This window comes from Nomascus leucogenys, chromosome 13 (genome assembly GCF_006542625.1).
Source record: "Nomascus leucogenys isolate Asia chromosome 13, Asia_NLE_v1, whole genome shotgun sequence".
NCBI lineage: Eukaryota > Metazoa > Chordata > Mammalia > Primates > Hylobatidae > Nomascus > Nomascus leucogenys.
The window spans coordinates 52,029,131-52,054,822 of NC_044393.1; the positions used below are offsets into that span (position 1 = coordinate 52,029,131).

Here is a 25,692-nt window from a genome sequence, read left to right on the forward strand (position 1 = left end):
TCTTGAGTAGTTGATTTTAACAAATGCCTCTTAACATCCTATATCTTAATTATTTCCAAATTACCCAGAATAAAACAATAAAAATTTAAAGAACTAAATTGAAAATATTTAACCTGAGAACTATGAGACTAAGGAAATCCTTCTAGAATATTACCTACTTCCTGCAAATCATTACTGGGTTTTGCAACCGATGCAATCTTGTGCTAGTGTTATGCAGGATTTGCACATGCAAGATAAAGTCATGAGCTAAGAAAACAGATGGGAGATTTTAGTAATGCTCTTGACATGTTAGTGAAGATTGATGTTCTCAAAGAGTGGTCTGGGAACTGCTAATCTACCCTACAATAACGAACCATGTAACAATGTCTATATGTTTCATTTCTGGCATGGTTTAATAATTTATTTGTAATATTAAATTAAAGCCAGATGTCATTAAGTAAGGTTCATATAAAGCACAGTATCATTTCTTCCACTTATTTTGGGAAATTTTGCTATGTTTTATTTCTTTAAAGGCAAGAGAAAGGGGAAGTTCAGAGAGGAGGCCCTGGCTCCTCTCAAGAGAATCTTAGGCAAGAATTTATTAACATTGTCAGGCAACCTGAACCAGAAGTAAATTTGCTCATTTACCAGCAAGTCATGCTCAAGCCTTGCCCCACCGCCCTGCTCCCCTACCTCCCACCCCAACTGTAAAGATGGCACCTGGTTAGATCCCACAGCAGCCATGTGGCACAGGGAGGTTTGCCTACCAAGACACCCTGTGAACTGTATATAATTCAGTGCCATAGGAGAGCAGTTACATACAGCTTCATAACCTGGGACATGCCATTCTAGGCTCCAGGTACCCACACACGTGCTGTCTACAACTTCCAGGAAGATAGTAACATTCCCATTTGCAGATGGGGAAAATGAGGCTCAAAGAGATTCAGTCACTTGACCATGGGTCTCACAGGTAAGTAGCAAAACTAAGAAGTGACTCTTGGTCTACCTGAGCCAGAGCCTATGAGCTCTCTACTTCACCCTGCAATCTTCCAGAATTAATCTGAGCATATTCAAACAATCAGCTGCCTCAACAATGCAACCATTAGAGAATTTCGAAGAGTAAGTAAATGTAGTTTTTCTGTAGCCAGAGTGGGTAGAATTTCCTGGATATTGTTATGGTGAGTCCTTAGTGCTTCATGCTGAAGAGCATGTTTATTAGAATTTGCTTTGTGGTGCTTAGATTGAAAACTGGAATTATATACTTTTAATACTAATACAAAGCTACTCTCCTAGATTTTAGTTAGAATACTTGATATTGCTGAGGATCTAACCTCAAGCTACAGTGAATTTGCACTTGCTGTATCAGGTGTAAATGAGAAAAGTAAACAGTATTAGGTTTATTAATTATCTGAGAAAAATACCATCTACACAAGATTTAAAACTTCTACAACGAGACTATACTGTGTTCTAAGAAGAGATAACATGTGAGGAAATGTCTCTTTTTCACTGCTTTTATGATCTTGGGCCATTCCCTCCCCCAATGAGCCCATTTCTGCTTTTGTGTTTTTTCCTTTTTTTCCCATAATATTTTTCTCTTGAAAAACATCAGCTTATAAAAATATAAGTACAGGCTGGGCACGGTGGCTCACGCTTGTAATCCCAGCACTTTGGGAGGCCGAGGCGGGTGGATCACGAGGTCAGGAGATCGAGACCACGGTGAAACCCCGTCTCTACTAAAAATACAAAAAAATTAGCCGGGCGTGGTGGTTGGCGCCTGTAGTCCCAGCTACTCAGAGAGGCTGAGGCAGGAGAATGGCGTGAACCCGGGAGGCGGAGCTTGCAGTGAGCCGAGATTGCACCACTGCACTCCAGCCTGGGCGACAGAGCGAGACTCCGTCTCAAAAAAAAAAAAAAAAAAATATATATATATATATATGTACATTTTTATTGGTTTCTTCAACTTATTGTTGTCTAAATACAACCTTCCAGAAATGCCCCATAAATTCATACCCCCTGCTTTAAAAATACACATTATTTACTGAAACACAATATAAATAAGGTTTCATGACATACACACTTAGCATATATAATATTGGGTCATCAAAGAACAACTTAAGTTCCTCCAAGTGTTAATGACTATGTAATTCAGAGCCTATTATTTTAGACTATAAGAGGAAGGGTAGGCCAGGTGCAGTGGCTCACGCCTATAATCCCAGCACTTTGGGAGGCCGAGGCAGGTGGGTCACTTGAGGTCAGGAGTTCGAAACCGGCCTGGCCAACAAGTTGAAACCCCATCTCTACTAAAAACACACACACACAGACACACACACACAAATAGCCAGGCATGGTGGCGGGCACCTGTAATCCCAGCTACTTGGGAAGCTGAGGCATGAGAATCACTTGAACTCGGGAGGCAGAGGTTGCAGTGAGCTGAGATCACGCCACTGCACTCCAGCCTGGGTGACAGAGCGACTGTCTCAAAGAAAAAAAAAAAAATGAAGGGTAGCTTTGTCTTTTAATACTGTCAATACAAATGGCTTTCACTATGGTTTATATAAATCTAGTGATTCATTTCATCATTTATTTTTTATTTTTTGTTATATTGCTGATTCCCATAAATTCAAAGGGAAAAGTCTTGTTTATTAAATTCCCTTTGGTAGTGCCTGCCACAGAGCCATGTGCTTTAGATTGATGATGATAACTGGACTGCTTTTCTTTATTCTTTCAAAGCAGTAATTTAAGCAACCTTTGAAAGTGAAAATACATAGAAGTTAAAAATCATGGCTAGAATTCAAGTGTGACAACCTGAGGCTCTGTACAAGTATACCACATATACATGGTCACACATAGAGAACTTGCATACAGATTCCCCAACTCGGAGTTGAGCCTTGCCCAGCTGACTTGCAATGAGTCAGATGGTGTGTATAGGGGACCTAATATGTGCCTGTTCAACCACACAGACCTCAATGATCACTATGTATTTTTGCCTTAAATATCCAATGGCAAGAAAAATGAATAATAGCTTTATTCACTGAGAAACAGGTACTTTGCCAAGAAATCCTAGTGTTTCAAAGGGAATAAATGTGAGACTAATTGAAAGGCATATTTATGCCATATTGAGGTAAACGGATTTGCCAAGAATACGTGAAAGTCAGCGTTTTTAAACTGCTTTAGCTTCACATTGACCAGAATAGTTTGCCATTTTTAAGGAGTTATTTTACTTCTAATATCAGATGGGGGAGAATTATGCAGGTAAATTACCCTTAGCTGCCTCCAAAGTTAAGGGCACAATTTTACTACAGCTTGAACAATAGTTAAGAATTTTGTACATGCAATAAACGGGGCCATTTATGTCTCTTTTCTTACTATTAAAAGCTTTCAGAGTAGTTCTGAGGTTGCTGACAACCAATATAGCCTGCTAAATGGGGAGATTACCTGGAGAAATTTCCTAATTTCTTCCTCAACATCAACAAGATTTGGCTGGAGGAGGAGCAAGCTTGTAAGGGGTAACAATCAAGTAAATATGGTATTTGTTGAGGCATTTATCAAGAATTTGGGGTAGCCGTATATATGAAATGTACATACCACATAGTACCTGGACTAGAAATAGGGGCATTGATCAAACTCTCCTTCTGGTCTGGGGAAATGTATATTTATATACTCTTTATCAAAAGCAAACACTTTGCATCAATATTGCAATTCTCATTCAAGTTTTAAGGTAAAAGAACGAAAGAATTTTTCTACTTATCAACACAGCAAATGAGATTTTCCTTGTTTTTCTAAGCCACACTAGGAAAGCCTTTGCTTTGCATTTCCTGGTATTACTTGTGAATGCTATTTTTACCCAGGACTGCTGCTGAGAATCCCAAAATGGATTCTGCAGTTTATATTCTTTTTCCAGCACCCACAGATCTGCCACATTGCCTAGGCCTAGTGTCAGGGTGTTCTCATAAACATTTTTTCTACCCATTTATTTGTGGTTAACCCACTTTAGCTTGCCCTACAGTGGTTGCTCTGTCATCCACCCTCATGTCCAGCCCAGCAGATGTGGGTTCAATAAGCAAGTCCTGATAAACAGGCTGCTTTTTAGAACCTAGGAGGTGCTGACTCTGGTGACAAGGATGACCTACAGGTCTTAATGGCTTTATAGGGCCTTAGTGAGGACTCTGGCTTTCATCACAATTAGATGGGAAGTCACTGGAGGCTTTGCTGGGCTTTGATGGAATTTAGCATATGCTAAGGCTTGTTTCATACTGACTTCCTTTGGCTTTAGATAGCCCTTTACCCTTTCTCTTTAAGAGTTGATTCTTCAATCACACAGATATAATGGTGACCGAGAAAATGGGGGCAAAAAGAGCATAATAACATAAATATTATTAAATTTTCCAGAGTTGAAAAAAGTGCCAAACAACATCCCTCCAGATATTGTTAAACTTGACTTGTCATACAATAAAATCAACCAACTTCGACCCAAGGAATTTGAAGATGTTCATGAGCTGAAGAAATTAAACCTCAGCAGCAATGGCATTGAATTCATTGATCCCGGTAAGTTCCCCTGTATAGCCCCTTCAATTCGTGGCAAGTGTTCTGTGATTTTTTTCTATGGCAACACTTATATACAGTAAATTTAGTTTAAAAGTAACTGAACTAAATAATAAAGTACAAGTTTTAATTAAACATGCACTTTTACTAGTTGTTTGGCACTCAGATAAATAACTTGCCAAAATGCTGCTTTATGAAGTATGTAGTACCACATATTACTATCATTTAATTCAGTTAGCCCAAATAGTGTGTTATAGAATAGATTTTTAAAGTAATATATGGCAAATGGTCAATAGTATACTAAAATGTAGTGGGTTGTTTTGTTTTTTTGTTTTTCTGGTTTTTTGTTTTTTGAGATGGAGTCTCGCTCTTGTTGCCCAGGCTGGATTGCAATGGTGTGATCTCTGCTCACTGCAACCTCTGCCTCCCGGGTTCAAGCAATTCTCCTGCCTCAGCCTCCCAAGTAGCTGGGATTATGGGCATGTGCCACCATGCCTGGCTAATTTTGTATTTTTAGTAGAGATGGGGTTTCATCATGTTGGTCAGGCTGGTCTCAAACTCCTGACCTCAGGTGATCCACCCACCTTGGCCTCCCAAAGTGCTGGGATTACAGGCATGAGCCACCGCGCCTAGCCAAATGTAGTGATTTTTTTTTTTTTTTTTTTGAGACGGTGTCTCGCTCTTGTTGCCCAGGCTGGAGTGCAATGGTGCAATCTCGGCTCACTGCAAGCTCTGCCTCCCGGGTTCACGCCATTCTCCTGCCTCAGCCTCCCAAGTAGCTGGAACTACAGGTGCCCGCCACCACGCCCGGCTAATTTTTCTGTATTTTTAGTAGAGACAGGGTTTCACCGTGTTAGCCAGGATGGTCTCTATCTCCTGACCTCATGATCCGCCCACCTCAGCCTCCCAAAGTGCTGGGATTACAGGCGTGAGCCACCACGCCTGGTCTAAATGTAGTGATTTTTAAAGGGAAATTCAAATTTGGAATTTTCTTTGCTATTCATTAAGCCCCATCTTGTTTAGAATAAATTAGAAACAAACTGCTAAGCACTAAGCTCATAAATTAGGATAAAATGTGCTCAAACCGGAGCCAGACATATTTTATCTAGTTCTAGATCAAGACCAATTCTCTTTCCCATCCTTCAAATCTCTTCTGCATTTGCTAAGCAAAGCCTCTGGCGAAAATGAGCTTGGTAAATTAAGTAAACACATTGGATTTGGAAAGAACTGAGAATTACTGCAATATTGACCAGATTTATAACATATATAACACAAGTGCTTTCACTAGGCTACTTCGATTTGAAAAGCTTTAACTATGAAAATGATTATTAAAATTATTAATAATGTAATGTAATGTTATAAACATTTTGAGTACAACTGTTTCCCCTGCTTTTCTTCGTGATAATCTAATACCATTAACAGAACATTAGAATTTTAAGGCAATAAAAGTGAAAAATTAGAATGAACATTCTGGATCCACAAGGGCATATTTTAGAATTAACCTCTTTTTAAAAATTAGAAAAGCATAATTTTTTAAAATTTCCCAAGGGACAGCAGTATGCTACACTTATACCTTAGCCTGTTACAGATGATGCTAACTTGGGAGTATGTTTGAACTGTGAAGTCAAAAGCAATTTTTGTTTTTCAATAAATAAGAATACTACAGACACCCTTCTCCCAAATGAAGTTAGCATTATATTAGTGTGCAAGTCAGTCACTGGTAGCCAGTGTCGTGTTCACAAAGCCAGGGTACAGGGTAAAGAATCTGGAAGTAGAGACCCTTTCTTGCAAGATAAACTCACTTCGACCCCCTATGATTCCATCTCCAACCTGACCAATCAGCACTCCCCACTTCCCAAGCCCCTACCTAGCAAATTATCTTTAAAAACTCTGATGCCTGAATGCTTGGGGAGACTGATTTGAGTGATTATAAAACTCTGGTCTCCCAAACAGCCAGCTCTGCACGAATTACTCTTTCTCCATCGCAATTCCCCTGTCTTGATAAATCGACTCTGTCTAGGCAGTGGGCAAGGTGAACCCACTTGGTGGTTACAAACTAAAGAATCGCAGGACAAGCAAAAGCCATTCCAAAGGTCCTTGGGCAAGTGTCTAATTTCCTTCTGCTGTCATCCACAAGCAAAACTGTAGTTTACCAACTATCAATGCAAACAAGTTTTAAAGCTATCTCAAAAAAAAAAAGATTATAATAGTTATTATATGTCCTAAGTTAAATGTATTAAAGTAATGAGTAACAGTGTGGCAATGTTTTAGTTACAACAAAACTAGTACACAAAGAAAACTTGAGAAAAATGAGAAGACAATGTAAAGAGATAGATAATAGTGCAAAATGGACTTGCCTTGCTTCTACTGATGTTTTTCACATGTTTCCCGTAACTGATACTTTTCATCAGTTGTGGAATTCTCATAATTGCAGGGATTCCTTTTCTGTCCTTAGGATCCCCTGAAGGCCTTTTAATCTTGTTCACCAAATGTGTGTTCCTTGCTGACACAAAATGTTCTCTACCATCAGCAGTGGTACTCTTTTTTTCCCCCTTTGTTCAATTCAATCTCAGGAACGTATTTTCTACATTAATAAATATTTATTGAGCACCTACCAAATGCCAAGCACTTTCCTAGAACAAAAAAGTTATTTTGAAACAAAAAAGTATCTCAGCAGTTAAGGCAAAATGACCTAAAAAAGTTTTAAAATGAAAGGTCTCCTATATTTCAGGGTCTCTGAGATGAAACCCTGCAAGTAGACTTACTTGAATGATTTTTGCTGTGGTAAGCATACAAATGCAGTGGGAGTCACCAGACTTTAAAAGACGTGAATAACAATCATATAAAATGCCAGACATTGTTGTGGAAAAGACAAAGAAGATACCCTACTAGGGGGTTTTTACCTCCTTTAAGAAACAGACGAAAACTAGTTTTCTCAAGTGCCTGAATATATATGGTTTAAGTAACAATATACAACACTTTCAAAATAAAATCTAGGAATGTTTACATATGCTTTTAATCTCAAAGTCTAATGTCTTGAGAAAAGTAAATCTGTGAGATCACTGACTCACAGAATTTTAGCAAATAGAAAAAATCCAGTATCTTCAGAACACAAGGGCTGATCTTTTGTCCCCTACCCGCAAGACATTGCTTGGTACCAAAATAGAAAGTTATTTTTTTAAGGAGGAATTATGGGTTTTTTCTGAGAACAGATAATATGAAAATAGTTAATAGTATTGGTATGACCACATATTTTCCTAATTCAAAATAAGGATGTTATGCTCTACAAGGGTATTTTAAAACAATAATGAGATAATGTTTGAAACAGAAACAAAATATTTGTGAGTATTTCTGGAGTATCTGGCTGGTCCATATCAACTGGAATACAGATAATCCAGGTGTAGATTTCTTTGCTCTTAGAGGGGGAAAAAAGCTTTTCGTTGTTTTATTTTCAGTTATATTTTATATTGGTTTTAATTATCCAACCTCCAGCAAAATTAAATACATATGGATTCAAAGCTGATAGCTACCATAGTTTCCCAAAATACAACCAGATGTTTTCAAAATGTTGGAAAAAATGGTTTGTTTTTGGACTCTACAGGAATAGAACCCTTCCCCCAACACCGGGAAAAGGTTGTTTTCTAGGCATTTTCAGGGTTACTGATATCCCAGGAACTTTCAGATCACCACCCAGCACATTTTTCATTTTTATCTGTACTTGTCTTACATGCGAAATATTTTCTTAATTCATGTCTCTTTTTTGTAGTATCTTTTTTTAACAAGTAATTACCAAAAAAAAAAAAAATGAGCCCAAAATACATTTTTTAAAGCTAACTTAAAACTGAATATTGTATTCTAATCAAGGGAAAAGCTTTGAGTAGCAATATATTTCACAATTTTGCATTTAGACATGTTTACAGTGGAAAAACATAATTAAAAACAAAACCTTCTTTCAATCCAGAAATTCTCTCCACAAAGGTAGTAACGAAAGAAAACACCTTCATTATTGACTAAGCATTAAACCAGAATGTGATGCGTATCACAGGCAATCCACTAAGAGACTGCAAAGACTCTCGCCCCTACGTAACCAGGCAGAGACCACCCATTACAGGAATCTCACCCCTATGTAGCCAAGCAGATACCACCCATTACATACACGTTTTCAGGACAAACAATAACGAGTCCTTAAGGAAGAAGATTTGACAACACCTTTTGTCACACATAATTCATCCTAACTTTACCTGGTAAATGGGGTGACCATCTGTGTTAGCTTATTGGCTTTATTCAGAGAAAAATAAATTTCTGCCTTCATGACAGGAGGTAGTTTTGCAACTGGAAGCAAGATCTCACCAAAGTTAGGACCCCACCCTCCCACCAGAGCTGGGAGATGGAGGTACCGTCTTCCTTGATGTTTACATTTCAAAGAGATAGCTCCCAGGTCCTTGGAAAAGACATTCTTGCGTCGCATCGTAAAGGTGATAAAAAGCCTATCTAGTCTTCAAAAGGATTTAAAGACATTTCAAAGAGAGGAGAAAGTACTTAGAGTTTAAAGTTTTCTGAAGTAAAAGCTCTAGGAAAAAGAAAGGAAAATAAATCTCTTTATTTTCAAAGGGGAAAATTAAGCCTCTTTTTAAAATTTGTATTTGTCCTTTCGATATACCATACACTGTATTAACTCAATTACTCAGGCTCAATAAATATTTTCTGTTCCCAGCTGCTTTTTTAGGGCTCACACATTTAGAAGAATTAGATTTATCAAACAACAGTCTGCAAAACTTTGACTATGGTGTATTAGAAGACTTGTATTTTTTGAAACTCTTGTGGCTCAGAGATAACCCTTGGAGATGTGACTACAACATTCACTACCTCTACTACTGGTTAAAGCACCACTACAATGTCCATTTTAATGGCCTGGAATGCAAAACGCCTGAAGAATACAAAGGATGGTCTGTGGGAAAATATATTAGAAGTTACTATGAAGAATGCCCCAAAGACAAGTTACCAGCATATCCTGAGTCATTTGACCAAGACACAGAAGATGATGAATGGGAAAAAAAACATAGAGATCACACCGCAAAGAAGCAAAGCGTAATAATTACTATAGTGGGATAAGGTAGAAATTGTTCTGATTGTAATTAGTTTTGTATTTTCTATACTGGTGTTAGAAAACATATGTTTACATTTGATTAACTGTGTTGCCTATTTATGCAGGGTAATCCAGCTAAAGGAAGCTTTCTTTAATTATGATAAGTATTATCGTGACTATTATAGTAATCAAAGGAATACTGTCATCCTGCTTGCCTGTCCATTTGTGGAACAGCATCTGGTGATATGCAATTCCACACTGGTAACCTGCAGCAGTTGGGTCCTAATGATGGCATTAGAATTTCATAATGTCCTGTACAAATGTTTTTACTGCTTTTTGAAAATAAAGAAAAAAAACTTGGTTCATGTTTACATGCCTTTCAATAGCTGTTTGTGCATACCTGAAGATGATCAAAATGATTTTATACAAATGCTGTTTTAATAAAATGTCATTCCCTACCCCTCTACTTTTTTTCAGTAAGTCATCTTATACGTTAAATAAATTTCCATTTCTGATTTCTGTGCATTCCAAAATGAGGTCCTGATACATCGAAATTCTCAACCACTCTTCACTGATCCTTGCAAAGTACTGTCAAGCTAGACCTGAAAGAGAATTGTCACAAACAATAAATAGAGAATGTGAGAATTACATTGGAAGCTAGGACCCTGATTAACAGCTGTAGATGGGGTGAAGCATGAGCCCTGAAGAGGTATAAACACTGGTGAATGTGAAAACACCATTTTTGTTTGTTTGTTTTTGTTTTTGTTTTGAGCAGGGTTCATACTGGGAATCCACCTGTCCATGAGAAAGGGCCCTTCCTGCTAAGCTAATATGTCAAGGAGCATAAAATAAAGAATGAAATTAGGATTTGGGGGCAGTATTTGGGATGAAGCCAGAATAAAATATAGGAAATAATACGAGGCCACTGAGGCAGGAGGTGGTGCCCAAAAGAAGCCCCATGATTTGGGTTTGCAGGTTAAAATGAGCTCACCTAGAGAACTAGATCACCAGCAAAAGAGGAAATCAGTGGAGGATTTTAGACCCTGATCCTATCAGTTTGCATTTAGCTAGTCATATTCTACAGAGAGAAAAATAAAGTGAAAAGAAATATACACATGTCCTTAGTGAGATACTACTTTTTCCTTTTAATATACATTTTCCTTTTATGCTGAGTTGAATACATTTTCATTTCTTGTATCAAGGAATTCCTACAAAGTTTAGCAAATAACCACCTTATCTGATACTTGCACAAACTCCCAAAACATGGAAGATGGTATATAACAAATAGTATTAGGCATTTTTTTTTTCTGAGATAGAGTCTTGCTCTGTTGCCCAGGCTGGAGTGCAGTGGTCCAATCTCAGCTCGCTGCAACCTACGCCTCCTGGGTTCAAGCGATTCTCCTGTCTCAACCTCCCGAGTAGCTGGTATTACAGGTGCTTGCCACCATGCCTGGCTAATTTTTATATTTTTAGTAGAGACAAGGTTTCACCATGTTGGTCAGGCTGGTCTTGAACTCCTGACTTCAAGTGATCCACCCACCTCGCCCTCCCAAAGTGCTGGGATTACAGGCGTGAGCGCCACACTCAGCCATGCACTTTTAAAGCACACGCTACATGCCAGACACTGTGCTAAGAGCTTCACATATGCTACTTCTAATTCTCACAAAATCCCTCTGAGATAGGTAATACTGTCTGCCTTTTATAGGTGAGGAATCAAGGTGGAGAGTTTAGGTAACTTGGACAAAGTCACACAGCTGGCAAGTGGCAGGGCCAGGATTCAGCTCTGCCTAAGCCCTTTCTGCTATGCAGAGCTGCACAGCATTGTAAAAGTTACCCTTGTCCGTGACTGTCTGGCACCAGAACTTCCAGAACCAAACCCCAAAAAGGAGCAGGTACCAGGAAAGTGGGGGAGCACTCGTGAGGGCAGTTGGCAGGAGAAAGTCTTTTGTCCAAGACATTTAGATCTGTATTTATATACAGGAAACAAAGAGAATGGGAAGCCAGAAGAATTGCCAGAGCTAATGCTTCAGTAAATAACTCTGGATTGTGAGGTTCTATTTTTATTTTATTTATTTATTTATTTATTTATTTATTTATTTATTTATTTATTTTGAGACAGTCTTGCTCTGTCATCCAGTCTGGAGTGCAGTGTTGCAATCCCGTCTCACTGTAGCCTTCGCCTCCTGGGTTCAAGCGATTCTCCTGCCTCAGCCTCCCGAGTAGCTGGGATTACAGGCGCCCGCCACCACACCCAGCTAATTTTTGTATTTTTAGTAGAGACGGGGGTTTTGCCATGTTGGTCAGGCTGGTCTCTAACTCTTGACCTCAGGTGATCTGCTCGCCTCAGCCTCCCAAAGTGCTGGGATTACAGGCATGAGCCACTGAGCCTGGACTGGACTGCGAGGTTCTAACCACTCTGCCCAGTGGTCTGGGTCAGAGGTGGGGACTTAGAGACATTACTTCTCCATGCAAATCCCTACATTGCTCACTATGAGGCATGAAAGCCAGCTATTACATTTCAAATGTTACCAGAGAGATGTAACAAGTTCAATTATTTACAAATTCATTTATTATTGTTCATGAGCCTCACAGTGGAATTTTAAGGACATAGGACCAGAAAGAGCCAAGATTTGATGATGGAAAAAGCCTGGTGTGACAAGAGAATCATACTGGAGGCAAGAGGATTCTGGAATGAAATGAGATGAAACCTGATTCAGAGAAAGGACCCAAGTTGTTCTCTGGTATAATTTTTAGAGGCTAGTTAGGGATTTTATTGGTTGATTTTTATATTCAATTTAATCCCCAGGGATGTATTTGGAAATAAAGCTCCTGAAAACATCAAAACAGAAATTAATCCAGGCCATCCAAAAGTAAGTCAGTAGGTATTGCTGACATCTCTCAGGGTCAAGACTGAAGTGGATTTTCAAATCTTAAGATTTGCCCCTTTTCTACATCAGAGTTACACTTTTTCAGGGAAGTGTAGTTGATTCATGATGGAGTGAACAATTAGACACTTCCTCTTCCACCAATTTCTTACTTGATAGTTACTCTTATAACTTGTCTTTGGATGTCTCTTTTTTATGACAGACAATACAAGTTGATAAGGTTACAAAAATCAGTATATTTTATGGTAGTAAAAAATACTACTATCCTGAGATATACATATTTGAACGTATATATCACTTGGATATTTAGATAAAATAAGTTAAAAAAAAAACAAAACCCTTTCCTAGTTGTAAGATTCTCTGATTTTTCTGAAGGAGACAAGATTTACTATAAACGGAGTCCTCCTGAGTCCTGAGTTGGCTGTGACCTAATGCCTAGTTACTCGAGAAAGATATTTAATGTTAAGCAGCACTGCTTTTTCATTCATTCACCATTCTATCCTCTGGAGCCTATGCCCTGGATCAATTCATGTCTGTTTCTGAGAAATCTGAGTCTCCTGCTCTGGCAAATTGGCAAATCGAAGGGATTCAGTAATGAGGATCCTTTTTTTTTTTTTTTGAGTTGGAGTCTCCCTTTGTCACCCAGGCAGGAGTGCAATGGCACCATCTTGGCTCATCACAACCTCTGCCTCTTGAATTCAAGTGATTCTCCTGCCTTGGCCTCCTGGGTAGCTGGGATTACAGGCGCCCGCCACCACGCCTGGCTAAATTTTATATTTTTAGTAGAGACAGGGTTTCACCATGTTGGCCAAGCTGGTCTCAAACTCCTGACCTCAAATGATCCGCCCACCTCAGCTTCCCAATGTGCTGGCATCACAGGACCACCGTGCCCGGCCAGTAATGAGGATCTACTTGTCTAAATTCTGTAAGTCTGTGCCCTCATCTGCCTTTTAAGGATTTATTTATTTTCTTTTTTTTTTTTGACACGGAGTCTCGCTCTGTCGCCCAGGGTGGAGTGCAGTGGTGCGATCTTGGCTCACTGCAACCTCCACCTCCCAGGTTCCAAGTGATCCTCTTGTCTCAGCTTCCTGAGTAGCTGGGACTACAGGCGCTCGCCACCACACCCAGCTAATGTTTTGTATTTTTAGTAGAGACGGGGTTTCACCGTGTTAGCCAGGATGATCTCGATCTCCTGACCTTGTGATCTGCCCGCCTTGGCCTCCCAAAGTGCTGGGAATATAGGCGTGAGCCACCGCGCCCAGCCTTTTTTTTTTTTTTTTTTTTTTTTTGGACACAGTCTCGCTCTGTCACCCAAGCTGAAGTGCAGTGGCATGATCTTGGCACACTGTAACCTCCACCTCATGGGTTCAAGCAATTCTCATGCCTCAGCCACCCGAGTAGCTAGAATCACGGTCACACATCACCACGCCTGGCTAATTTATGTATTTTTAGTAAAGACAAGGTTTCACCATGTTGGCCAGGCTGGGCTCAAACTCCTGGCCTCAAGTGATCCGCGTGCCTTGGCCTCCCAAAGTACTGGGATTACAGGCACGAGCCACCGTGCCCAGCCTTAAATATTTTAAGATAACATTCTACAGTTAATTTTCTACAACTTTACTGGTATAAGGATTACAACTATTGTGTTCAGTCAGCCAAACAGCCCAAAAGAGTAGCCAATATTTATCTTCAATGTAAGAGTCAGAAAACCAATCTTCCCAGAAATGTGTGTAATTCTCGACACACCAATAGATGAACTGATCTTAGATGGGGTAGGGGTTGGAGGTGGGGCAGGAGAGACAGTGGAAAAGCTAAAACATCTCTGAGAATTTTTTTTAACTTTTATTTTAATTTCAAGGGTACATGTATAGGTTTGTTATATAGGTAAACTTGTGTCACAGGGGTTTGTTGTATAGATAATTTAGTCACCCTGGTATTAAGCCTAGTATGTGTTAGTTATTTTTTGCTGATCCTCTCCATCCTCCCATCCTCCACCCTCCAATAGGCCCCAGTGTCCATCATTCCCCTCTATGTGTCCATGTGTTAAGAATGGCTTTTATCTTTGATACACTCAAGTTTGCTGGAATTAAAATGGGTTTGATTAAATAATTTTCAGTAAATTAAATATATTACCAAGATAAGACAGACATTACATTTGCTTCCTTAAAAAAAATCAAGGTCTACTCAGGCTTGAATGCTCAGTTGTTTCTGTGATGAAGACAATTGTACTAAGAAGTACACTTCCAGAAAAATACTACGTGAAATATATTTTAGACAAAATATTAAAAATTTACAGAATGAAAATGTTTACAGGCTATCTTGACCTCAGATACATATATAAACATATATATCTTATGTATAGTGGTTAAAACCTCACAGTCCAGGCTGGGCATGGTGGCTCACACCTGTAATCCCAATACGTCGGGAGGCTGAGGCAGGCAGATCACTCGACGTCAGGAGTTCAAGACCAGCCTGGCCAACATGGCGAAATCCCGTCTCTACTAAAAGTCCAAAAATTAGCCAGGCATGGTGGTGCACACCTGTAATCCCACCTACTCAGGAGACTGAGGCATGAGAATTGCTTGAACTGGGGAGATGTGGTTGCAGTGAGCCAAGATTGCACCACTATATTCCAGTCTGGCCGAACGAGCAAGACTCTGTCTCAAAAAAAAAATACCAAAAACAAAAATACAACAATAAGAAAACAACCTTAACAGACACCTCACCAGAAAGATAGAAGCATATGAAGATAGAAGCCAAAGACCTTAACAGACACCTCACCAGAAAGATAGAAGCATATGAGAAGATGTTCCGTAAGAAATGTCATCAGGGAAATGTAAATTAAAACAGCAATGAGATACCCCCACACACCTATCAGGATGGCCAAAATCCAGAAGAGTGACAGCACCATGCTGATGAGGATGTGGAGCAACAGGAACTCTCATTCATTGCTGATGAGAATGCAAAATGGTACAGCCAACTTTGGAAGACAGTTTGGCACTTTCTTACAAAACGGCACATACTCTTACCATACAGTCCAGCAATCATGTTCCTTGGTATCTACCCAAAGGAGTTGAAAGCTTATGTCTACATAAAAACCTGCACATAAATGTTTATAACAACTTTATTCATATTTGCTCAAACTTGGAAGCAACCAAGATGTCTTTCAATAGGTGAATTAATAAACTATGGTACATTCAGACAATGGAATATTATTCAGCACTAAAAAAATGATTTATCAAGCCATGAAAAGACATAAAGGAAATTTAAGTGCACATTAATAAGTGAAGGAAGCCCATCTGAAAAGGCTACATACTGTATGATTCCAACTATATGACATTCCAGAAAAGGCAAAACTATATAGACAATAAAATGATTGGTGGTTGTCAGGAGCTAACAGGGTGAGGGAGGATGACCAAGCAGAGCACAGAGGATTCCTAGGGGAATGAAACTACTCAGCACAATATTATAATGGTAAACACCTATCATTGTAAATTTGTCCAAACTCATACAATATACAACACTAAGAGTGAACCCTATATAAACTATGGACTTTGGGTGATAATGATGTGTAAATATAGCTTCACCAACTGTAACAAGTGTGTCATTCTTGTGGGTGATGTTGACAGTGGGGAGGCTATGTATGTGTGGGGGAAGGAGGTATATAGGAAATCTCTATACCTTCTGCTCAATTTTGCGAGAACCTGAAATTTCTCTTAAGAATAAAGTTTATGGCTGGGTGCAGTGGCTCACACCCACAATCCTAGCAGTTTGAGAGGCCAAGGCGGGTGGATCACCTGACGTTAGGAGATCAAGACCAGCCTGGCCAACATGGTGAAACCCCATCTCTACTAGCAGAGGTTGCAGTGAGCCAAGATCATGTCACTGCACTCCAGCCTGGGCAACAGAGTGAGACTCCATCTCTAAATAAATAAATAAATAAAAGTTAATTAAAAAGAAAAGAAAGCTCTTAAATAAATAACCTAACTTTTAACCTGAAGAAACTAGAAAAGAAGAGCAAACAAAACCCAAGTCAACCAGAATAATAAAGACTGAAGTGGGCTGGGTGCAGTGACTCACACCTGTAATCCTAGCATTTTGGGAGGCTGAGGCAGGAGGATCACTTGAGTTCAGGAGTTCAATACCAGCCTGGGTAACATAGTCAGAGCCTGTCTCTACAAAATTTTTTTTAAAAAAATTAGCCAGGTGTGGCCACCTGTAGTCCTAGCTACTTAGGTGGGAGGTAGGAGGATCACTTAAGCCCAACAGGTTGAGGCTGCAGTGAGCTGTGATCATGCCAGTGTACTCCAGCCTGGGCAACAGAGTGAAACTCTCTCTCCAAAAAAAAAAAAAATTGCAGTGGAAATAAGCAAAATAGAAAATAGAAAATAGAGAATTAAAAAAAATAAGGGGTTTTTTTTGAATATCCATATTTATAGTAGCATTATTCACAATACCTAAAAGATTGAAGCAACTTTACTGTCTATTACTGGAAGAATGGATAAACAAAATGTGTTATATACAGGCCGGGCGCGGTGGCTCACGCTTGTAATCCCAGCACTTTGGGAGGCCGAGGCGGGCGGATCACGAGGTCAGGAGATTGAGACCACGGTGAAACCCCGTCTCTACTAAAAATACAAAAAATTAGCCGGGCATGGTGGCGGGCGCCTGTAGTCCCAGCTACTTGGAGAGGCTGAGGCAGGAGAATGGTGTGAACCCGGGAGGCGGAGCTTGCGGTGAGCCGAGATTGCGCCACTGCACTCCAGCCTGGGCGACAGAGCGAGACTCCGTCTCAAAAAAAAAAAAAAAAAATGTGTTATATACATACAATAAAATATTATTTACCCTTAAAAAGGAAATTCTGACACATGCTAAAATGAGTAAACCCTGATGACATTGTGCTAAGTGAAGTAAGCCAGGCACAAAAGAACAATTATTGTTTGATTCCACTTATGTGCGGCACCTAGAGTCATCAAATTCATAGAGACGGAAAGTAGAATGGTGGTTGCCAGGACCTAGGAGGAGGGGGAAAAGTGGATTTAGTACTTAATGGTACAAACTATGAGTTTTGTGAGATGAAAAAGTTCTGGAGATGCATCAGTGATGATGGTTGCACAAGAATGTGAATATACTTAATGCTACAGAACTGTACACATAAAAGTGGTTAAAATGGTAATTTTTATGTCACATATTTTTTACAACAATGAAAAATGAACCAAACGGTTGTTTGAAACAATCAACAAAATTTGCAAACCTTTACCTAGACTGACCAGGAAAACAAGAGGAAAGACTAATATTATTAAAATTAGAAATGAAAGTGGGTACATTAGTACTGACTTTACAGAAGTAAAAAGGATCATAAGAGAATATTACGAACTGTTGTACCCCAACAAATTAGATAAACTACATGGAATTGACAAATTCCTAAAAACACATGAACTACCAAAACTGACTCGAGAAGAAACAGAAGATCTAAATAGAGCTATAATAAGTAAAAATACTAAATCAGTAATCAAAAAACCTCCAACAAGGCCAGGCACCGTGGCTCACGCCTGTAATCTTAGCACTTTGAGAGGCTGAGGCAGGTGGATCACTTGAGGTCAGGAGTTCTAGACCAGCCTGGCCAAAATGGCAAAACCCCGTCTCTACTCAAAATACAAAACTTAGCCAGGTGTGGTGGCATGCACCTGTAATCCCAGCTACTTAGGAGGTTGAGGCAGGAGAATCACTTGAACCCAGAAGGCAGAGGTTCCAGTGAGCCAAGATTGCACCACTGTACTCCAGCCTGGGTGACAGAGTGAGACTCCATCTCAAAACAAACAAACAAACAAACAAACAAACAAACAAACCCTCCAACAGAGAGCCTAGGACCAGATGGCTTCATGGGCAAATTTTACCAAACATTTAATCCTCAAACTTTAAACCAAACATTAATCCTCAAATTCTTCCCAAAAAATAGAAGGAAAAAAATACCTCCTACCTCATTTGATGAAGCCATTATTATCCTGATAAGGAAGCCAAAGACATCACAAGAAGGAAAAACTACAGAGTAATATTCCTTTTAAATATAGATGCAAATATCCTCAAAAAATATTAGCAAAGAGAATCCAGCACCATATTAAAAGAATTATACACCATGATGTTCGAACAAGCAAGACTGATCTCAGGCATTCAAGAGTGGTTCAACAGACAAAAAAAAAAATCAATCAATGTAATATACACGATATTAATAGAAGGAAGGAGGGGAAAACCATTTCAGTTGACTCAGAAAAGGCATTTGACAAAATCTCATCACCCTTTTATAATAAGAATACTCAGCAAAGTAGGAATATATGGGAGCTTCCTCAATGAGCAGTTGTGTAAGAAAAGAAAAAAAAGGGAGAATGGGTATGAGGTTCCTCTTTGGGCTGATGAAAATGGTCTAGAATTAAATAGTGATGGTTGCTCAACATTATTAATATAATAAAAAACACTGAACTGTACTCTTTAAAATGGTTTAAAAGGTGAATTTTATGTTACATGAAATGTAACTCAATAAACAAAAGCTTCCAGATAAGCATGCCTTGCTATTTCTCAGAAACTCATTCCACTGTTCAACTACCATTGCTATCATGAAAATCTTAGGTCAAACTGAAACCCTGAATGTTGCAACTTGAGTCCATTTCCTTCCTTCAGAAAATGTAGATGTATTTAATAGTATATTTTCTATGTATATTTCATATGTGTATATATGTGTGTATACACATATACCTGTAGGGAAAGAGGGACAGACAAAAACAGAGAAACAAGGGGCATTCCAAGATGGCCAAATAGGAACAGCTCCGGTCTACAGCTCCCAACATGATTGACACAGAAGACGGGCAATTTCTGCATTTCCAACTGAGGTACCTGGTTCATCTCACTGGGACTGGTTGGACAGTGGGTGCAGCACACACAGGGCAAGCAAAAGCAGGGCAGGGCATCGCCTCACCCAGGAAGCACAAAGGGTCGAGGGATTTCCCTTTCCTAGCCAAGGGAAGCCATGACAGACTACCTGGAAAAACGGGGCAATCCTGCCCAAATACTGCACCTTAACATTCTTAAAGAAAATAATATTCAACCCAGAATTTCTTATCCAGCCAAACTAAGCTTCATAAGTGAAGGAGAAATAAGATCATTTACAGACAAGCAAATGCTGAGAGATTTTGTCACCACCAGGCCTGCCTTACAAGAACTCCTGAAGGAAGCACTAAACATGGAAAGAAACAACCAGTACCAGCCACTGCAAAAACATGACAAATTATAAAGACCATTGCTGCTATGAAGAAACTGCATCAATTAACGGGCAAAATAAACAGCAAACGTCATAATGACAGGATAAAATTCACACATAACAATATTAATTTTAAATATAAGTGGGCTAAATGCCCCAATTAAAAGACACAGATTGGCAAATTGGATAAAGAGTCAAGACCCATCAGTGTGCTGTATTCAGGAGACCCATCTGACATGCAAAGACGCACATAGGCTCAAAATAAAGGGATGGAGGAAGATCTACCAAGCAAATAGAAAGCAAAAAAAGCAGGGGTTGCAATCCTACTCACTGATAAAACAGACTTTAAACCAACAAAGATCAAAAGAGACAAAGAAGGCCATGACATAATGGTAAAGGGATCAATTCAACAAGAAGAGATAACTATCCTAAATATATATGCACCCAATACAGGAGCACCCAGATTCATAAAACAAGTCCGCAGAGACCTACAAAGAGACTTACACTCCCACACAATAATAAGGGGAGACTTTAACACCCCACTGTCAATATTAGATAGATCAACAAGAAAGAAGGTAAACAAGGATATCCAGGACCTGAACTCAGCTCTGCAACAAGCAGACCAAATAGACAACTACAGAACTCTCCATCCCAAATCAACAGAATATACATTCTTCTCAGCACCACATTGCACTTATTCTAAAATTGACCACATAATTGGAAGTAAAGCACTCCTCAGCAAATGTAAAACAACACAAATCACAACAAACTTCTCTCAGACCACAGTGCAATCAAATTAGAACTCAGGATTAATAAACTCACTTAAAACCACACAACTACATGGAAACTGAACAACTTGCTCCTGAATGACTACTGGGTAAATAATGAAATGAAGGCAGAAATAAATATGTTCTTTGAAACCAACGAGAACAAAGACATGATGTACCACAATCTGGGACACATTTAAAGCAGGGTGTAGAAGGAAATTTATAGCACTAAATGCCCACAAGAGTAAGCAGGAAAGATCTAAAATTGACACCCTAACATCACAATTAAAAGAACTAGAGAAGCAAGAGCAAATTCAAAAGCTAGCAGAAGGCAAGAAATAACTAAGATCAGAACAGAACTGAAAGAGATAGAGACACAAAAAACCCTTCAAAAAAAAAAACAATGAATCCAGGAGTTTGCTTTTTTAAAAGATCAACAGAATTGACAGACTGCTAGCAAGACTAACAAAGAAGAGAGAAGAATCAAATAGACTCAATAAACAATGATAAAGGGGACATCACCACCGATCCCACAGAAATACAAACTACCATCAGAGAATACTATAAACACCTCTACGCAAATAAACTAGAAAATCTAGAAGAAATGGATAAATTCCCGGACACATACACCCTCCCAAGACTAAACCAGGAAGAAGTTGAATCTCTGAATAGACCAATAACAGGATCTGAAATTGAGGCAATAATTAATAGCCTAACAACCGAAAAAAGTACAGGACCAGATGGATTGACAGCCAAATTCTACCAGAAGTACAAACAGGAGGTGGTATCATTCCTTCTGAAACTATTCCAATCAACAGAAAAAGAGGGAATCCTCCCTAACTCATTTTATGAGGCCAACATCATCCTGATACCAAAGCCTGGCAGAGACACAACCAAAAAAGAGAATTTTAGACCAATAGCCCTGATGAATATCGACGCAAAAATCCTCAATAAAATACTGGCAAACCGAATCCAGCAGCACACCAAAAAGCTTATCCACCACAATCAAGTTGGCTTCATCCCTGGAATGCAAGGCTAGTTCAACATATGCAAATCAATAAACGTAATCTATCACATAAACAGAACCAAGGACAAAAATCACACGATTATCTCAACAGATACAGAAAAGGCCTTTGACAAAATTCAACAGCCGTTCATGCTAAACACTCTCAATAAACTAGGTATTGATGGAATGTATCTCAAAACAATAAGAGCTATTTATGACAAACCCATAGCCAATATCATACTGAATGGGCAAAATTTGGAAGCATTCCCTTTGAAAACCGGCACAAGGCAAGGATGTCCTCTCTCACCACTCCTATTCAACATAGTATTAGAAGTTCTGGCCAGGGCAATCAGGCAAGAGAAAGAAATAAAGGGTATTCAGTTAGGAAAAGAGGAAGTCAAATTGTCTCTGTTTGCAGATGACATGATTGTACATTTAGAAAACCCCATCATCTCAGCCCAAAATCTCCTTAAGGTCATAAGCAACTTCAGCAAAGTCTCAGGATACAAAATCAATGTGCAAAAATCACAAGCATTCCTATTCATCATTAACAGATAAACAGAGAGCCAGATTATGAGTGAACTCCCATTCACAATTGCTGCAAAGAGAATAAAATATCTAGGAATACAACTCACAAGGGATGTGAAGGACCTCTTCAAGGAGAACTACAAACCACTGCTCAACACAATAAAAGAGGACACAAACAAATGGAAGAACATTCCAAGCTCATCGATAGGAAGAATCAATATCATGAAAATGGCCATACTGCCCAGGGTAATTTATAGATTCAATGCCATCCCCATCAAGCTACCAATGACTTTCTTCACAGAATTGGAAAAAACTAAAGTTTATATGGAACGAAAAAAGATCCTGCATTGCCAAGACAATCCTAAGCAAAAAGAACAAAGCAGGAGGCATCACACTACCTGACTTCAAACTATACTACAAGGCTACAGTAACCAAAACAGCATGGTACTGGTACCAAAACAGATATATAGACCAATGGAACAGAACAGAGGCCTCAGAAATAACACCACATATCTACAACCATCTGATCTTTGACAAATGTGACAAAAACAAGAAATGGGGAAAGGATTCCCTATTGAATAAATGGTGCTGGGAAAACTGGCTAGCCATATGTAGAAAGCTGAAACTGGATCCCTTCCTTACACCTTATACAAAAATTAATTCAAGATGGATTAAATACTTAATTAAATATTAGACCTAAAACCATAAAAACCCTAGAAGAAAACCTAGGCAATATCATTCAGGACATAGGCATGGGCAAGGACTTCCTGACTAAAACACCAAAAGCAATGGCAACAAAAGCCAAAATTGACAAAAGGGATCTGATTAAACTAAAGAGCTTCTACATGGGAAAAAAAAACTGCCATCACAGTGAATAGGCAACCTACAGAATGGTAGAAAATTTTTGCAATCTACCCATCTGACAAAGGGCTAATATCCAGAATCTACAAAGAACTCAAACAAATTTACAAGAAAAAAACAAACAAACCCATCAAAAAGTGGGCAAAGGATATGAACAGACACTTCTTAAAAGAAGATATCTATGCAGCCAACAGGCAGATGAAAAAAGGCTCATCATCACTGGTCATCAGAGAAATGCTAATAAAAACCACAATCAGATACCATCTCACGCCAGTTAGAATGGCAATCATTAAAAAGTCAGGAAACAACAGATGCTGGAGAAGATGTGAAGAAATAGGAATGCTTTTACATTGTTGGTGGGAGTGTAAATTAGTTCAACCATTGTGTAAGACAGTGTGGTGATTCCTCAAGGATCTAAAACTAGAATTACCATTTGACCCAGCAATTCCATTACTGGGTATATACCCAAAGGATTATAAATCATAATACTATAAAGACACATGCACACATATGTTTACTGTGGCACTATTCACAATAGCAAAGACTTGGAACCAACCCAAATGCCCATCAATGATAGACTGGATTAAGAAAAATGTGGCACATATACACCATGGAATACTATGCAGCCATAAAAAGGATGAGTGCATGTCCTTTGCAGGGACATGGATGAAGCTGGAAACCATCATTCTCAGCAAACTATCACAAGGTCAGAAAACCAAACACTGCATGTTCTCATTCATAGGTGGGAATTGAACAATGAGATCACTTGAACTCAAGGCGGGGAACATCACACACCAGGGCCTGTTGGGGGTGGTGGGCTGGGGGAGGGATAGCATTAGGAGAAATACCTAATATAAATGATGAGTTGATGGGTGCAGCAAACCAACATGATACATGTATACCTATGTAACAAACCTGCATGTTGTGCACATGTACCCTAGAACTTAAAGTATAATAATAATAATAAAACAGAGACAGAGAGAGCAAATTTGGGTGGCCAACACTTTAAGGTTTATAATTATTTTATTAACTTTTTATTACTACAAACATAATAAATTGGTTTAAAATGGCAGACTAAGCACATTTTCAGCTTCTCTCACCTGCCCAAAATCCAAGAATGAATTTTTTTTCAAAAATGTATAACATGCGTGGAAGACAAAGCAAGAATGGCCTTGGTGGATCAGAAAGAAACAGTTCCTAAAAATCCAAAGGCAAATGTGACCAGACAGAATGAGGAACATGCAGGACACAGCTGCTGTAAAGGTGAAAACAGCATTATATCCACCTACAGGATGTATCCCAGAAATTAAAAGATGTATTAATATTATTTTCATGAAAAATATGAAAAAGGAGCCATGAACAAGACTCCTGCATACCCCTGCTACTTGTCAACATTGCAAAAAAGGTCCTAAGCAATGTAATAAAATGAGAAAAAGAGAAAAGATATAAGAATAGGCATGAATGATCAATGGAACAGAACAGAGCCCTCAGAAATAATGCAGCATATCTACAACTATCTGAACTTTGACAAACCTGACAAAAACAAGAAATGGGAAAAGGATTCCCTATTTAACAAATGGTGCTGGGAAAACTGGCTAGCCATATGTAGAAAGCTGAAACTGGATCCCTTCCTTACACCTTATACAAAAATTAATTCAAGATGGATTAAAGACTTAAATGTTAGACCTAAAACCATAAAAACCCTAGAGGAAAACCTAGGCAATACCATTCAGGACATAGGCGTGGGCAAGGACTTCATGTCTAGAACACCAAAAGCAATGGCAACAAAAGCCAGAATTGACAAATGGGATCTAATTAAACTAAAGAGCTTCTGCACAGCAAAAGAAACTACCATCAGAGTGAACAGGCAACCTACAAAATGGGAGAAAATTTTCGCAACCTACTCATCTGACAAAGGGCTAATATCCAGAATCTACAATGAACTCAAACAAATTTACAAGAAAAAAACAAACAACCCCATCAAAAAGTGGGCAAAGGACATGAACAGACACTTCTCAAAAGAAGACATTTATGCAGCCAAAAAACACATGAAAAAATGCTCATCATCACTGGCCAACAGAGAAATGCAAATCAAAACCACAATGAGATACCACCTCACACCAGTTAGAATGGCCATCATTAAAAAGTCAGGAAACAACAGGTGCTGGAGAAGATGTGGAGAAATAGGAACACTTTTACACTGTTGGTGGGACTGTAAACTAGTTCAACCATTGTGGAAGTCAATGTGGCGATTCCTCAGGGATCTAGAACTAGAAATACCATTTTACCCAGCCATCCCATTACTGGGTATATACCCAAAGGACTATAAATCATGCTGCTATAAAGACACATGCACACATATGTTTATTGCAGCACTATTCACAATAGCAAAGACTTGGAACCAACCCAAAAGTCCAACAACGATAGACTGGATTAAGAAAATGTGGCACATATACACCATGGAATACTATGCAGCCATGAAAAATGATGAGTTCATGTCCTTTGGAGGGACATGGATGAAACTGGAAACCATCATTCTCAGTAAACTATCGCAAGGACAAAAAACCAAACACTGCATGTTCTCACTCATAGGTGGCAATTGAACAATGAGAACACATGGACACAGGAAGGGGGACATCACACTCCGGGGACTGTTGTGGGGTGGGGGAAGGCGGGAAGGACAGCATTAGGAGATATACCTAATGCTAAATGACGAGTTAATGGGTGCAGCACACCAACATGACACAAGGATACATATGTAACAAACCTGCACATTGTGCACGTGTACC

The 25,692-nt window shown here is 39.0% G+C and overlaps 2 protein-coding genes across 8 annotated transcripts in view; one reads left to right on the forward strand and one right to left on the reverse strand.

The window, feature by feature from the left end:
* Positions 1-10,140, forward strand: part of LRRC17 (leucine rich repeat containing 17) — a 37,290-nt gene extending 27,150 nt beyond the window's left edge. For all 4 annotated transcript variants that reach the window (XM_030826694.1, XM_030826695.1, XM_030826696.1 and 1 more), the window contains 2 exons: positions 4,369-4,524; positions 9,236-10,140. In XM_030826694.1, the coding sequence (XP_030682554.1) occupies positions 4,369-4,524; positions 9,236-9,633 (554 nt within the window). In that variant the 3' untranslated portion in view covers positions 9,634-10,140. The remainder of the gene's footprint in view (positions 1-4,368; positions 4,525-9,235) is intronic.
* The window catches only part of FBXL13 (F-box and leucine rich repeat protein 13), a 271,872-nt gene that overhangs the window by 130,178 nt on the left and 116,002 nt on the right, over positions 1-25,692 (reverse strand). The window lies entirely within an intron of this gene.